At 40.1% G+C, this 14,309-nt stretch overlaps 1 protein-coding gene across 1 annotated transcript; it reads left to right on the top strand.

Moving 5' to 3' along the window:
* The first annotated feature begins 13,495 nt into the window (after positions 1-13,495).
* LOC138873629 (uncharacterized) lies at positions 13,496-13,966 on the top strand. The gene has a single exon (XM_070152103.1). The coding sequence runs from the start codon at positions 13,496-13,498 to the stop codon at positions 13,964-13,966; it is 471 nt and encodes a 156-aa protein (XP_070008204.1).
* The last annotated feature ends 343 nt before the right edge of the window (positions 13,967-14,309 follow it).

The following is a 14,309-nucleotide window of genomic DNA, read 5'->3' as shown; positions in this document are numbered from 1 at the left end:
GTTGGTGCATTCCACTTGCTCCGGAGTTGCCTATTTGGTCAGTATTATGTGGATATGTATTGATTGGTATGGCGGAGCCATGTATCGACCTTTATGATATGTATGTACTCTTAGAGGCTTGTAGACGGATGTCATGTATATTAAAGACTGTATGGCCTTGTCGGCCTATGTTCAGTGTACGAGTGTTCATTTTGGTCTAATAGGACTATATGTCATATGTATAAGTTTATATTACATGTTGGGTCGTCTAATGTCAAGTATTCCCCTATGTTTTATTTTGGTTATATCATGACGAACCATCCATACTATTTACTCATGATGGTATGATAAGAAAGATACATTACGTTGGTACTCGATTGGGTAAGGTGTCAGGTGCCTATTACGGCCCTTCGATTAGGGTCGTGACATCGACGGTGGGATTTTAGGTCAAGACAAGTTGGTATCAGAGCTTTAGGTTTATAGGTTCTCCAAGACATAAACAAGTTTAGTAGAGTCTTTCGAATCAGTACGCAGACGTCTATACTAATCTTCGAGAGGCTATAAAACTAATAGGAAATTTCACTTTTTTCGTTCCGATCGTGCAAATTTATTGATTTTGAAGTTTGACCCTTTTTCTTTCTATTCTCCAACAGATGGTGAGGACATGAGCTGTAATTACTGATGATGATTCCCTAGGGCTGGTGTTGCTAGGGGTCGGGGCAGAGGCATAGATCGAGGAGGGGCACCTTCTACAGCTAGAGGACATAGTAGAGTAGCAGCTGAGGAGCCACTATTAGCTCCAAATAGGGAGCAGGCACCTGAGGCGCGTGTTGCAACTCTTTTACTTTAGGAGATTTTAGCGCACTTTCTAAGCATGTTTGGTACCTTAGCTCAGGCGGGATTGATCCCAGTTGCACCAGCTACTTCTTAGGCTGGGGGAGGATCTCAGACTCCCGTTGTCCGTACTCTAGAGCATCGGGCTCATACTAATCAAGCTCCGGGTGTTATGCTAATGCAATTTGTGATTGTGGTTCAGTCTGAGATAAGACCAATAGCGTTAGAGAAGGAGCATAAGAGGTTAGAGAGGTTCAAGAAGTATCTTCCTCCCACTTTCAGTGGCACAACTTCTGAGGAGGAACATGATTTTCTAGACCAGTGTCACCGTATTTTACGCACCATGGGCATAGTAGAGTTAAGCAGGATGGACCTTACTACTTTCCAGCTGATGTGGAAAGCATATAGATGGTGGCAAACTTATGAGAAGAGTAGGCCATATGGCACAGCGCCACTTACTTGGTACTAGTTCACTGATCTCTTCTTGAAGGAGTTCGTTCCACAAACCCTCAGGAATATGTTGCGCACCGAGTTCGAGCAGTTATGCCAGGGGAGTATGATTGTGTCCCAGTATTCTATGAGGTTTACTGAGTTATCTCGTGATGAAACTGCTTTGGTTTCCACTGTTACATAGATAGTCTGCAAATTTACTGAAGGACTCGGTTATGGTCTCAAATTTGGGATGGCACGGGAGTTGGAGACTAATACTCCATTTCATCAAGTTGTGGAGATCGCTGAGAGGTTAGAGCGTATCCACGGTCTAGAGAGGGAGGATAGGGAGGCTAAGAAGCCTCGTGTACCTGGACGATCTATTAGTCCTTATTTTGGGGGTAGGACGCATCATGGTAGAGGTTTTGTTGGTCAGCTAGTTCAGTTTGCACGTCAGGTTTCACGTGGTTCTCTAGTTATCCATAGGTCCTAGAACACTTGTTCCGGGCAGCTCCCACAACCATGTCAGTAGAGAGGCTTCTTCGGGTGTGGGGATATCATACACATGGTGAGAGATTTTCCCAAACTCCAATCAGGTGTACCTTAACAAAGTACTCAAGCTATGGGTTTTGCTCCAGTTACTACTACGCCTGCTCAACTAGCTAAAGATGGGGGATAGTCGAGTATAGGGAATCCTATAGGGGGAGGCAAAGCCCGTTGTTATGCTTTTCTTGGTAGGACTAATGCTACTACACTAGATGTTGTTATTACAGGTATTGTTCTGGTCTGCCATAGAGAGGCATCAATTTTATTTAATCTGGGTCCTACATATTTGTATGTGTCATCCTATTCTGCTTCATATTTAGATGTATCTCGTGATTCTTTCGATACTCCTATTATGTGTCTACACCCATTGGGGATTCTATTATAGTGGACCATGCCTATCATTCTCGTATGGTCACTATTGGGGACTATGAGACTAGGGTTGATCTTCTATTACTTAAAATGATGGATTGTGATGTGATGTTAGGTATAGATTGGCTATCTTCATATCATGCTATTCTTGATTGTCGTGCTAAGGCCGTAACATTGGCTATGCCAAGGTTATTGAGGTTGGAATGGATGAGTATCGAGAAGGTCCTAATGGGTTTCGAAGAGTTTGGGATGGGTTGGCCACGACTTGTGGTTGTGGTACTTTGCATGCATAGGGAATCCATTGTTTATCATGATTTTTGTTCAGTGGAGTTGAGTTAGTGAAAGGTTTTTAGTTGATGGGATTTTTATCCTACTTGTGACCCCAATTTGAGGATGGGATCCTCGTGCTTCCATGTGGATTGGTATGTTTGGACCGGGCTATGTGCCGTAGTGGGGGTTATTTTAGGATGAGATTCTTTATGGTCATTTCATATGTTTTGCTTCTCCCCTATGGAATGGATTCATACTATGGTACCGATGGGGAATTGTACCTATTGGACTTGTCTGATAGCTCTCTTTATGTATTTATCTTTCCATCTTAAGTTATATTTGAGTTGTGCTTGTTAGGTATGGATTGCGGTGTATGTGACTAGGTGGCGTTTGGTATGGCTTATTAGTCGAATATATTGTATTGGATGAGATGAGATCATTGGACCTAAAATTAGTACGATCAGACATAAATAAGGTATGTCTGGATAAGAATGTCGTTGATCAGCTTGGAGCTTGGCGTTGGTTCTTGTCGGGCGAGAGAACTCCATGACTTGTCAGTTGGGAGAGTAGTTATGAGTTTCCACATGTTTCTTACATTATTAGCAGTATTGTGAAGGTTTAGAATAAAGTTTATTTTATATGAGGTTATTTACCAGTACCGAGTTTCGTAATGGGCAACTATTGTGGTCGAAGATGTTGTTATCGGCATATAAGCATGAGTTACGTCGTGCAGTTATACCATACGAATGTATTATGATATGTTGCAACTGTCTAGGGTCGATACAGTATATGTGATAATAGGGTCTTAGGAGTGGGCCTGGTTGTTGAAATTTGGTTCTAAGGCTTATCGGTTAAGGTTGAAGGAATAATCTTCAATCGAGATGGTGTTGACGGGCTTATGTGGATTTAGGTGACGTGGGATCACCCGTGGGTATGTGTATGGTGAGTTTATACAGTGATTTGATGGCTATGGAGTGACTCTTGGTATGTTCGAGAGGGAGAATGTAATGACTCGACCAGTCGTTTTGTGTAATTGAGTTGTGTTTCCCCTTTTTAAGCTTTCCTTATGTGTATTTGTGGTTACGTGACTTGTGGGGATGGTTGGTTTGGTTCTAGGGAGGTCTTGGATTAATTTGGAATGCTTGATTACTAGTTTAGAAACTTAGGTTAGAAGTATTGATCGAGGTTTGACTTTCATGAAAATGACCCTGGAACGGTGTTTTAGTGGTTCCAATAGGTTTGTATCGTGATTTTGAACGTAGGCGTATATCAAAAATTGTATTCCGAGGTTCCCATGTTGATTTGGCTCTTTTTGGTAAAGTTGGTAATTTGAAGGTTTAGAAATCCCCTAAGTTTAACCATGGGTTAACTTTGTGGCTATCGGGTTCGAATTTTGGTTTTGGGACTTCAAATAGGTTTGTTTTGTCATTTGTGACTTCTATGCAAAGTTTGGTGGTATTCCGAGTTGGTTTGATAGGAATCAAATGCTTTGTTGTGATCTTAGCGATTCATGAGTTTTAAGGTTAATTCTATGTGTTTGGTGTACGATTCGTGGTTCCGGATGTTATTTAGGTGTTTCGATCTCGTGAGAGAGTTCATATGATATTTCTATACTTGTGTAGATGTTTGGTCTAGACCCCGGGGGCTCAAGAAAGTTTCAGACGTATTTCGAACGTGTTTCGAACCATTTGAGTTGAGTGTTCATTGTTGGTGCTGGAGGTCTCGCAAATTTAAGATGTTGTTCGCATTTGTGGACCTCCCATTTTTTAGATGTGCATCGCTCTGTGATTTTTGCCTGAGTTGACTGGCTCGCATTTGCGGAGCCATTGTTGCAACTGCTGAAGTTGGCAAGGATGCCAGGCTTCGCATTTGTGTCGCCTGGATCGTATTTGCAATGGAGAGCTGGGGCTGAAGCAGGCTGCATTTGCGATCTTCATTCCTCATTTGCGATGCCTACTGGGTTCGCATTTACGGAGCCTTAGTCGCATATTCGATATTCTCAGGGTTGGGCAGGCTTCGCATTTGTGATGCCTTTGTCGCATTTGCGAACCTCAGGTCGCAAATGCGACATCTACAGATGGTTTAAAGGATGGTATTTCAGCACTTAGTTTTATTTTATTGTATTTTGAGCCCTAGACTCGGTGGTAGGCGATTTTAGGTGGGGATTTTCATACCAAGCTATTGGTTGAGTGTTTTCATCCAATTTTGATAATATAACTTGATTATCTATAAATTTTAACATTTAATCCATGAGATATGGAGAAAAATTTTGGGGACTTTTGACTATTTTTTGAAAGATGAATTTTGGTATTTGAAAGTTGATTTGGACTCGGATTTGGAAACCAAACACATATTTGGACTCGTAGGGATATGAGTAATCAAGATCAACCCTTCGACTTAGGTTTTGACCGGACGAGCCCATGGTTGACTTTTGTTGACTTTTTGAAAAAAGTGTAAAGATCTTAACTTTACTAATTGAAATTGGTTTCTCATGCGTTGCTTGATATTATTAAGTTATTTTTTGTTAGATTTGAGCCAAACAGAAGTGAATTTTAGAGGAAAAGCATTTTTAGAATATTGATTGAAGGCTTTTGTGGTAAGTATCTTGCCTAACCTTGTTGGGAGGGGGGGCGGATTACCCCTTAGGATTCAGTTTAATTGCTTATCTATTATATGCGTGAATGATGTGTACACGAGGTGATGAGTGTGTACACGATCGTATGTATGATTTATGACCGGATGTGATTCGTGGTTGTTCCTATTGCCTTGTTTTTATTGAGAGGTCCTACACTGTATGTGTTCGCTTTGGTTGATTACTTGAGTTTATGTTCCATGCTAGAGATCATATTTTAGGAATGTATTTCCTTAATTGTTTAAGTTGGGTATTTGTGAGGTTGTTGTTATTTGGGTTGGTTGAATTCATATTTATATGTTGAACACCCATCTGCATTTCCTTATTAATTTGTCCTTGTGCGCTGTGTTAGCGGAATGTGAGTTTAAGTCTTGATAACAATTGTGGCATATTGTGTTGTTATGATTATGGCACATGTGGATTTGTTGGGCGAATTATTCAGGTGTTGGCACGAGGTTTCTGTCGTGGCACTATTATTATTGATATTGCACATGTGACGAGACAAGGTGGGTTATTTCGAGTTTGCACATGTAGCAAGATAAGGTGGTATGATTTATTAATACGCATGTGCTGAGACAAGGCCGATATTTATTTTGTTGTTGCACATGCGGTGAGATAAGAGTGGAATATGGGGATGATATGTGATGGTCTGGGGGCATTTTATTGGTGTGTGGTGGTGAAAAAAGAGTATTCTTGTTTGTTCTTATGACTTCCTTATGTGTGTCATGTATTTTTTTTACATGAGCTTGTTGTGTGATTTCTAATGTGCCAATCCATGTCTCTGTTATTACTTGATGATTTGGTTGTCAAGAAGGATTTACCTACATGAAGTTTTTACCTCGTATTTGGTTGTATTGTTGCTAGCGTAACTGGTTAAAGTAAAAAAGAAAAATTGTTATGATGCATTACCATGTTTGATTTTTCAAGAGTTCTCTTGAACATGGTATTTGAAAATTGATACGGAATCGAATTATAATATGGCACAAGGTATATGCCATGCATGTGTGACTTATGATGTGGCATGAGGTCTTTGTCGTACGAGGGTAATTCATAATTTTTTGCTCGAGGTGCCATATGTGTGCTATTCTATTTGATGACTTATTGTCGAAACTGGGCCTTTATTTATACTAAATTGTGATAAGATTATAGTTATTGCCTTCTATTATTCTTACTGTTGTCGGTCTTTGATATTTTGTACAGGTTATTTGATTAGTGAGCATCTTGACGTGAATCTCGTCACTACTCCACCGAGGTTAGTCTTGATACTTACTAGGTACCGACTGTGGTATACTCATACTACACTCTTGCATATTGTTTGTGCAAATCTATGTACCTCAGATTGTGCTGGTTGTTAGAGAGTGGTGTTGGAGACTTCAAGGTATACTGATGTACTGTTCGCAGGCCTCGGAGTCCTCATTCTATTTCTTTTTCTATTGTTTATGTCTTCCAAACACTGATGTATTTTTGAGACTTCATATACATTCTATGTAAAGATTATGATTCGGTATTACCGGGTTTTGTGAAGTTGCTTATTGTATTCGTGTTTGGCAGTTTTATTATAATTCACAACTTTTATTAAATTCTAAAGTTGTTATATTCAGATTGGCATCGTGATGTAATAGGCTACCTAGTCCCATCACGACCCCTACGGTGGAATTTTGGATCGTGACAGCTGTAAAAAATAAAATATAGTCATAAATGATAAATTTACTAAAAATATAACTATAAATAATAAATACCGTGTATATATTTAACGTGTCACATCATTTTTTCCAATAGCACAAGGGATATGTTAGTACCTACCGTCTTCCCTTCTCAAATTCCCTTGCCAAACCTTGTTCACACTAAATTTGGTGAGCCCATAATATGCTACATAGGCCCCAACTATTAAAAAAAAATGTGATGCGGAACCAAAGAAACACATGATTTTGTTTCAAACTTAAAAAAATTGGAACGTGTTCTAGTTTATTTTTGTGAGTTGGCCATCCCTCTGGCATAACGTCCATACAGTACCCAGACAGACATATCATCGTAGATGTCTTGCTCCTTTTCGTCCTATGAATATGCCCAATCTTATAAACTCACTCTTTATGACTAGGATTAAGATTAAATTACATACACTCATAATGAAAGTTTTTATACTATTAGTACAATTTAATTCATTTAAGCAAGTCGTTTATCTTATTTTTCAAATTATTAATTTCGCAAAACATGAACAAGTATATGTAAAAATTTTTTATATGGAGTATCATAATGTAAAATTTGTTTTTACAATGCTAGCGTACGAGAGTCAAAGTGTCAAACTCAAACCAACAAAGCATGCTCCACTTCCTACCTCGATGCATGTTAAATCTCAAAGGAGGATAGCTTATTAAAGATGGGACTTTTTTCTTTTGGTAATATATTAAAAGGCGACTGTAACATATGCTTTTCCACTGGATTATAAATTATTCTGCTTATTTTCTGCAATAAAATGCCACTGACGATATCTCTTAGCCACAAATAAAGGAATTATAAAAAATGGAGAAAAGTTAAAAGGACAACGTACAAGATAGGGATGGGTTTGTTGCATTATGATACTACCATTATATAATAAGCTCTTGTAAACTTGTCTGACCTAAGTTTAGTTAAACATTGTTAATACAATTAAATTAAATTACTGGAAGCACATTAAAGGTTACTTATTATGGTAAACAAGAGTTGACAATGGTGAATGTGTAACGACCCAACGAGCAGTTTCGTGTATTTGAGCTCCATTTTCCCTTTTGAAGCTTCCCATATGTGTATTTGTGGTTTATGACTTAGGGGTGGTTATTTTGGAACAATTGGTTTGTTGTTTGGAAGCTAAGTTAGAAATATTGACCGAGGTTTGACTTTGGTAAAAACGACCGTGAAATAGTGTTCTGATGGTTCAAATAGATTCATATGGTAATTTTAAACTTATGCGTATACCCGAAATTAAATTCGTAGGTTCCTAGGAGTTGACTTTTTTTGTCGAAAGTTGGCAATATAAAGGTTTAAAAATTTCCTAAGTTTGACCGTGGGTTAACATTATGGCTATCGGGTTCGGAGGTTGGTTTCGGGACTTGGAATAGGTTCATTTGTCATTCGAAACTTGTTTGCAAAGTTTAGTATCATTCCGAGTTGGTTTGGTACCAATCGGATGCTTGGTTGTTATTTTAGCGATTCTTGAGTTTCATTGTAAATTTTATGTGTTATTGCAGATTCGTGGTTCTGGATGTTACCTTGGTATTTTGAGTTTGTGAGTAAGCTTGTATGATATTTTAAAACTTGTGTGGATGTTTGGTGTGAGCACTGGGGGCTCGGGTGAGTTTCGGATGCATTTCAGATTGGTTTCATCATGATTCAGAAGGTGTGTTGGTGCTGCAGTTATCGCAAATACGAGCAGTAGTTCGCATTTGCAAGTACAGGATTTGCAAAATGTATATTGCATTTGCGACAACGGCAGTGGGTGGCATGCTTCGCATTTGCGAAGCCAACCTCGAAAATGCAAAGAGGGATTTTAGGCTGGGGACAGGTTGCTTTTTGCGGCCTGTAGGCCGCTTTTGTGAATGGTCTGACTTTGCAAATGCGAAGTCATGGTCACATTTGCGACATCCCCTGGTTTCGGCAGGTATCGTATTTGCGATGCAATCATCGCAATCTCGGGGTTCGCATTTGCGAACCCCATGTCCCATTTGCGACATATGCAACTGATCAGAGGAATGAGATTTTGGGACTTAGTCTCATTTATTAAATTGTTTAGTCCTAGACTTAGTGGGAGAGGATTTTAAGGGAGATTTTTCATACAAAGCTATTGGGTAAGTGATCTTCATTCAATTTTGAATATATAACATAATTGTTTCTAAGTTTTAACATCTTAGTCATGAGATTTGAAGAGAGAATTTGGGATTTTTTTACTATGTTTTGAAAAATAAAAATTTGAGATTTGAGAATCAAATTAGATTCGAATTTGAAAATCAAACACATATATTGACTCGTTGGGTTATGGGTAGTCAAGATCTACCCTTCGACTCAGATTTTGACCAGGCAAGTCCGGAATTGACTTTTGGGGAATTAGGTAAAGATCGAGCTTTATTAAACGAAATTGGTTTCTTTAGCAATATTTGATATTGTTAAGTTATTTTTGGTTAGATTTGAGCTGAGCCGAGGTAAATTTTTGGGGAAAAGCGTCTTTAGAGTATTGAATTGGCCTAATTGAGGTAAGTATCTCGCCTAGCTTTTCGTCCAAAAATTATCCCCTTATGATTTGGTCTAATTGCATAAATTGTACTATGTGAAATGATGTGTACATAAGGTAAAGTGTGTACACAAGCGTATGTGTGTTAATTGATCGGATTGGACCTTAGGCTATTAATATGCCTTTATTTGGAGTTGTTTGTTGTATGAAGCACATTTTATTGTTGATTCAGTCCTTGTACCCTTGTATTATCATTATGATTCTTGTACATATTGTTGTTAAGCAATGGGTTATATGTTATTGCGGTTTTGGTATTGTTATTTAGGCGATGTTTTGGCATATGTGCAAATGTGGTGCGGTTTGATTGTTGTGTTGTGAATGAGATGCGCATGCGAAGACATAAGGGTGGTGTTATTGATGCATATGCAGCGAGATAAAGGGGATTATGCGCATGTTGCAAGTATGGGAAAATACTTCATTTTATGCACATGCGGCGAGATAAGGGGGCTTATGCGCATGTAGCTATATAAGGAAAAATATTACTATGTGAAGCTCACGCAATGTCATAAGGGTGATTTGTGATTATGTTATGTGGTGCTTTAGGGTGATTCTTGATGTTATTCCTGTATTGGAACGGGTTGATGTTTTGAACATGCCATTATTTTCCTTAAAGTGACTTCACCTTGTGTTTTACGTGTTTTTGGTTAATTGTCCGTGTTATCACATGCCTATTCTTTGTTGCAATTAATTGGTCATGCTTTTCGTTGTTAGTTTTATATTGATATTCTTTACAGGTTATTTGTTTAGTGAGTGTCTCGACTTGAACCTCGTCACTACTTCACTGAGGTTAGTCTTGATACTTACTGCATACCGATTGTGATGTACTCATACTATGCTTCTGCATATTTTTTTGTAGATCCAGGTACCTCAGATCAACCTAGTCTCTAGAAAGTCGAGCTAGAGTTGCGGAGACTTCCTGGTATACCTGATATTTCGCTTGTAGGCCTCGGAGTCACCTTATATTATTTATTACAGTATATGTATTTTAAATGGTAATGTACACTTTAAGATTTATGATGTACTTCTTGTAGAGCTTATGACTCAGTATTACCAGATTTTGGGGATGTATGACTGTTGATCATTTTATTTTACTATGCTATGTCATTTACCAACTTTTATTTAATAGTTGAGTCATTTTATTCTGTTGATTTCATAATGTGTTAGGTTTACCTAATCTTAGAGACTAGGTTCCATCATGATCCTTAAGTTGTGATTTTGGGTTGTTACAAGTTGGTATCAAAGCCCTAGGTTTATAGGTTCTACGAGTCATAAGAAAGTTTAGTAGAGTCTTGCAGATCGGTATGGAGATATCCGTACTTATCTTCGAGAGGCTAAGGAAATATTAGGAAATTCTACTTCTTTCATTTCTTATCGGGCGGATTTATTTATTTCAAAATATAAGCATTTGTCTTTCTATTCTCTTATAGACGGTGAGGATATGAACTTCAGTTACTAATGATGCTGCCCCCGGTGCCAGTGTTGCTAGGGGCCAGGGTAGAGGCCGAGGCAGAGGCGGAGCATGTGCTACAGCGAGGGGCTGTGCTAGGGCCACGACCGAGGAGCCACCTATAACTCCAATTGGGGAGCAGGTACCCGAGGAGCCTGTTGTTACCCCTGAGTTTCAGGAGACTTTAGCGCACTTCCTGAGCATGTTTGGTACCTTGGCTCAGCCAGGATTGATCCCAGTAGCACCAACTACTTCTCAGGCTAGGGGAGGAGCTCAGACTCCCACCGCCTGTACTCTAGAGCATCGGGCTCATGTTGATCAGGCTCTGGGTGTTATGCAGGTGCAGTTTGTAGTTGCCATTCAGCATGAGGTCAAGCTAGTGCATCAGAGGAGGAGCAGGAGAGGATAGAGAGATTCAAGAAGTACTTTTCTCCTACTTTTAGCGGCACTGCTTCTGAGGATGCACATGGTGTTCTAGACCAGTGTCACCATATTCTACGCACTATGGGCATAGTGGAGTTGAGCGATGTTGACCATAGTACTTTCTAGTTGATGGGGTTTGCATATAGATAGTGGCAGGCTTATGAGAAGAGTAGGTCAGCTGGTGCAGTGCCACTTACATGGGCTCAGTTCATTGATATATTTTTGAGGGAGTTCGTTCCACAGACCCTCAGGGATGTGTTGCACACTGGGTTCGAGCAGTTGGGGACTATGACATGTCTAAATATGCTATGAGGTTTAGTGAGTTATCTCGTCATGAACCTGCTTTGGTTTCCACTTTTAGAGAGAGAGAGAGAGAGAGTCCGTGATTTATTGAGGGACTCAGTTATGGTCTCATATTTGGGATGACACGAGTGTTAGAGACTGATACACCATTTCAGCAGGTTATGGAAATCGCTAGGAGGTTGGAGTGTATCCGTGACTAGGAGAGAGGGGATAGGGAGGCCAAGAGGCCTCGAGATTTTACAAGATTTTATTGGTTCCTACTTTGTAGTTTCATATCGTCATGGCAGAGGTTATTTCAGTCGACTAGTTTATTTTGCACTTTAGGTTACTCGCAGTGCTCCAACTATTCAGGGACCTTAGAGTACTCATTTTGGACAGCCATATTCAAGTGCACCTCCTACACGGGGTTCCTACAGCAGTTATTCTAGCCATCCAGGTCAGACTCAGTACCAGCAACCATGCCTGTAAATGGGTTGTTTTGAGTGTGCTGATACTAGGCACATGGTAAGAGATTGTCCCAGGCTTTGGAGGAGTGGACTTCCGCAGGGTACTCAGGCCATGATTTCTGCTCCAGGTTCTACTCCACCTACTAGCCAACTAGAGGTGGTGGACAAGCGGATAGAGGTCGTTCTAGAAGGGGTGGTCAGACACATTGTTTTGCTTTCCCTCGTAGGACTGAGGCTGTTGCATCAGATGCTGTCATCACAGGTATTGTTCCGATTTGTAATAGAGATGCATCAGTTTTATTTGATCCGGGTTCCACTTATTCGTATGTCATCTTATTTTGCTTTATATTTGGATATGTATCATGATTCTTTGAGTACCCTATTTATGTGTCTACACCTGTTAGAGAATCTATTATGGTAGACCGTATCTATCTTTTGTGTTTGGTCACTATCGGGGGTTATGAGACTAGGGTTGAACTTCTGTTACTCAAGACCGTGTCGTTGACTATACCGGGGTTGCCGAGGTTGGAGTGGAGAGGTTCATGGGTCATGTTTTGAGTAGGGTGGTGTCTTTTCCGAAGGCACAACAGATTGTTGAGAAGGGATGTTTGGCATACTTAGCCTTTATGAGGGATGTTAGTGCAGACACTCCTACCGTCGAGTTAGTTTCGCTAGTGAGCAAGTTCCCATATCTGTTTCCAACAAACCTACCGTGAATGCTACCATATAGAATATTAATTTTAGTATTGACTTGGTGTCGGACACTCAGCCCATATCTATTCCACATATCACATGGTACCAGTGGAGTTGAAGGAATTAAAGGAACAACTTCAGGAGTTGCTTGATAAGTGCTTCATCAAACCGAGTGTATCGCTTCATCAGCCTATATCTATTCTAGTTCTTTTTCTCCAAGTGCGAGTTTTGGCTTAATTCAGTGGCATTCTTGGTCTACGTGGTGTCCAATGAGGGGGATTAAGATGGATCTGAAGAAGATTAAAGTAGTTTAGAGTTGGCCGAGGCCTTCAAATGCTACTTAGATCTGGAGTTTTCTATGCTTGACTGGATATTATCGCCATTTCATCGAGGTTTTCTCATCCATCGCAGATCTTTTAACTTGATTGACTCATAATGGTGCTCCATTCAGGTGGTCTAGCGAGTGTGAGCATAGCTTTCAGATGCTCAAGACTGCCTTGACTACATCTTTGGTTCTGGTTTTTCCTTCGACATCGGGTTCTTATACAGTCTATTGTGATGCTTCACGGATTAGCATTTGGGTGAGTGTTGATGCAGGGTGGTAGGTTGATTACTTATGCTTCATGCAAATTGAAGCCCCATGAGAAGAACTACCTAGTATACAATTTGGAGTTGGTAACCATTGTTCACGCGCTCAAGATTGGAGGCACTATCTCTGCGGCGTGTCTTGTAAGGTGTTCACGGACCACATGAGTCTACAATAATTATTCAAACAAAAGGATCTGATCTTGAGGCAATGGATGTGGTTAGAGCTAATAAAGGACTATGATATCCCCATACTTTATCATCCCGAAAAGTTCAATATGGTGGCCGATGCTTTGAGTAGGAAGGCTGAGAGCATGCGTAGTCTTGCTTTTATTCCAGATGAGGAGATGCCATTAGCCTTGGATGTTCAAGCTTTGGAGAACAAGTTTGTGAGGTTGGATATTTCGGAGCTTAACAGGATTCTTGCTTGCATGATTTCACGGTCGTCTTTGTTTGAGTACATCAAGGTGTGTCGGTATGATGATCCCCACTTGCTTGTCCTTAAGGACACGGTGCAGAATGGTGTTGTTGGTGATGAGGGGGTGTTGAAGCTTCATGGCCGGATTTGTGTGCCCAATATTGATGGGTTATGGGAGCTGATTCTTGAGGAGGCTCATAATTGGTGGTATTTCATTCAACTGGGCGTCGCAAAGATGTACCATAATTTGAAGCAGCACTACTGGTGGACAAGAATGAAGAAGGATATTATAGAGTATGTTGCACGATGTTTGAAATGTTTTGCAGGTTAAGTACGAGCATTAGAGACCTACTGATTTGCTTTAGAGGCTTGATATTCCAAAGTGGAAGTGGGAGCGTATCACTATGAATTTTGTTGTTGGGCTGCCACGGACCTTGAGGAGATTCGTTGCAGTGTGGGTCATTGTGGACAAACTCACCAAATCTACACACTCCATTCCAGTCATGACTATCTACTCTTCAGAGCAGCTGACTCGCATTTATTTTCGTGAGATTGTTCACCTTCATGGTATGCCACTATCTATTATCTCGGTTAAAGGCACGCAAATCACATTGAATTTTTGGAGAACCGTGCATCATGAGTTGAGTGCACCGATTGAGCGGAGTACAACATTT

Source organism: Nicotiana sylvestris, chromosome 7 (genome assembly GCF_000393655.2).
Source record: "Nicotiana sylvestris chromosome 7, ASM39365v2, whole genome shotgun sequence".
Taxonomy (NCBI): Eukaryota; Viridiplantae; Streptophyta; class Magnoliopsida; order Solanales; family Solanaceae; genus Nicotiana; species Nicotiana sylvestris.
Note: the sequence above shows the minus strand (reverse complement) of the source record. Positions and strands in the feature narration are given on the sequence as shown.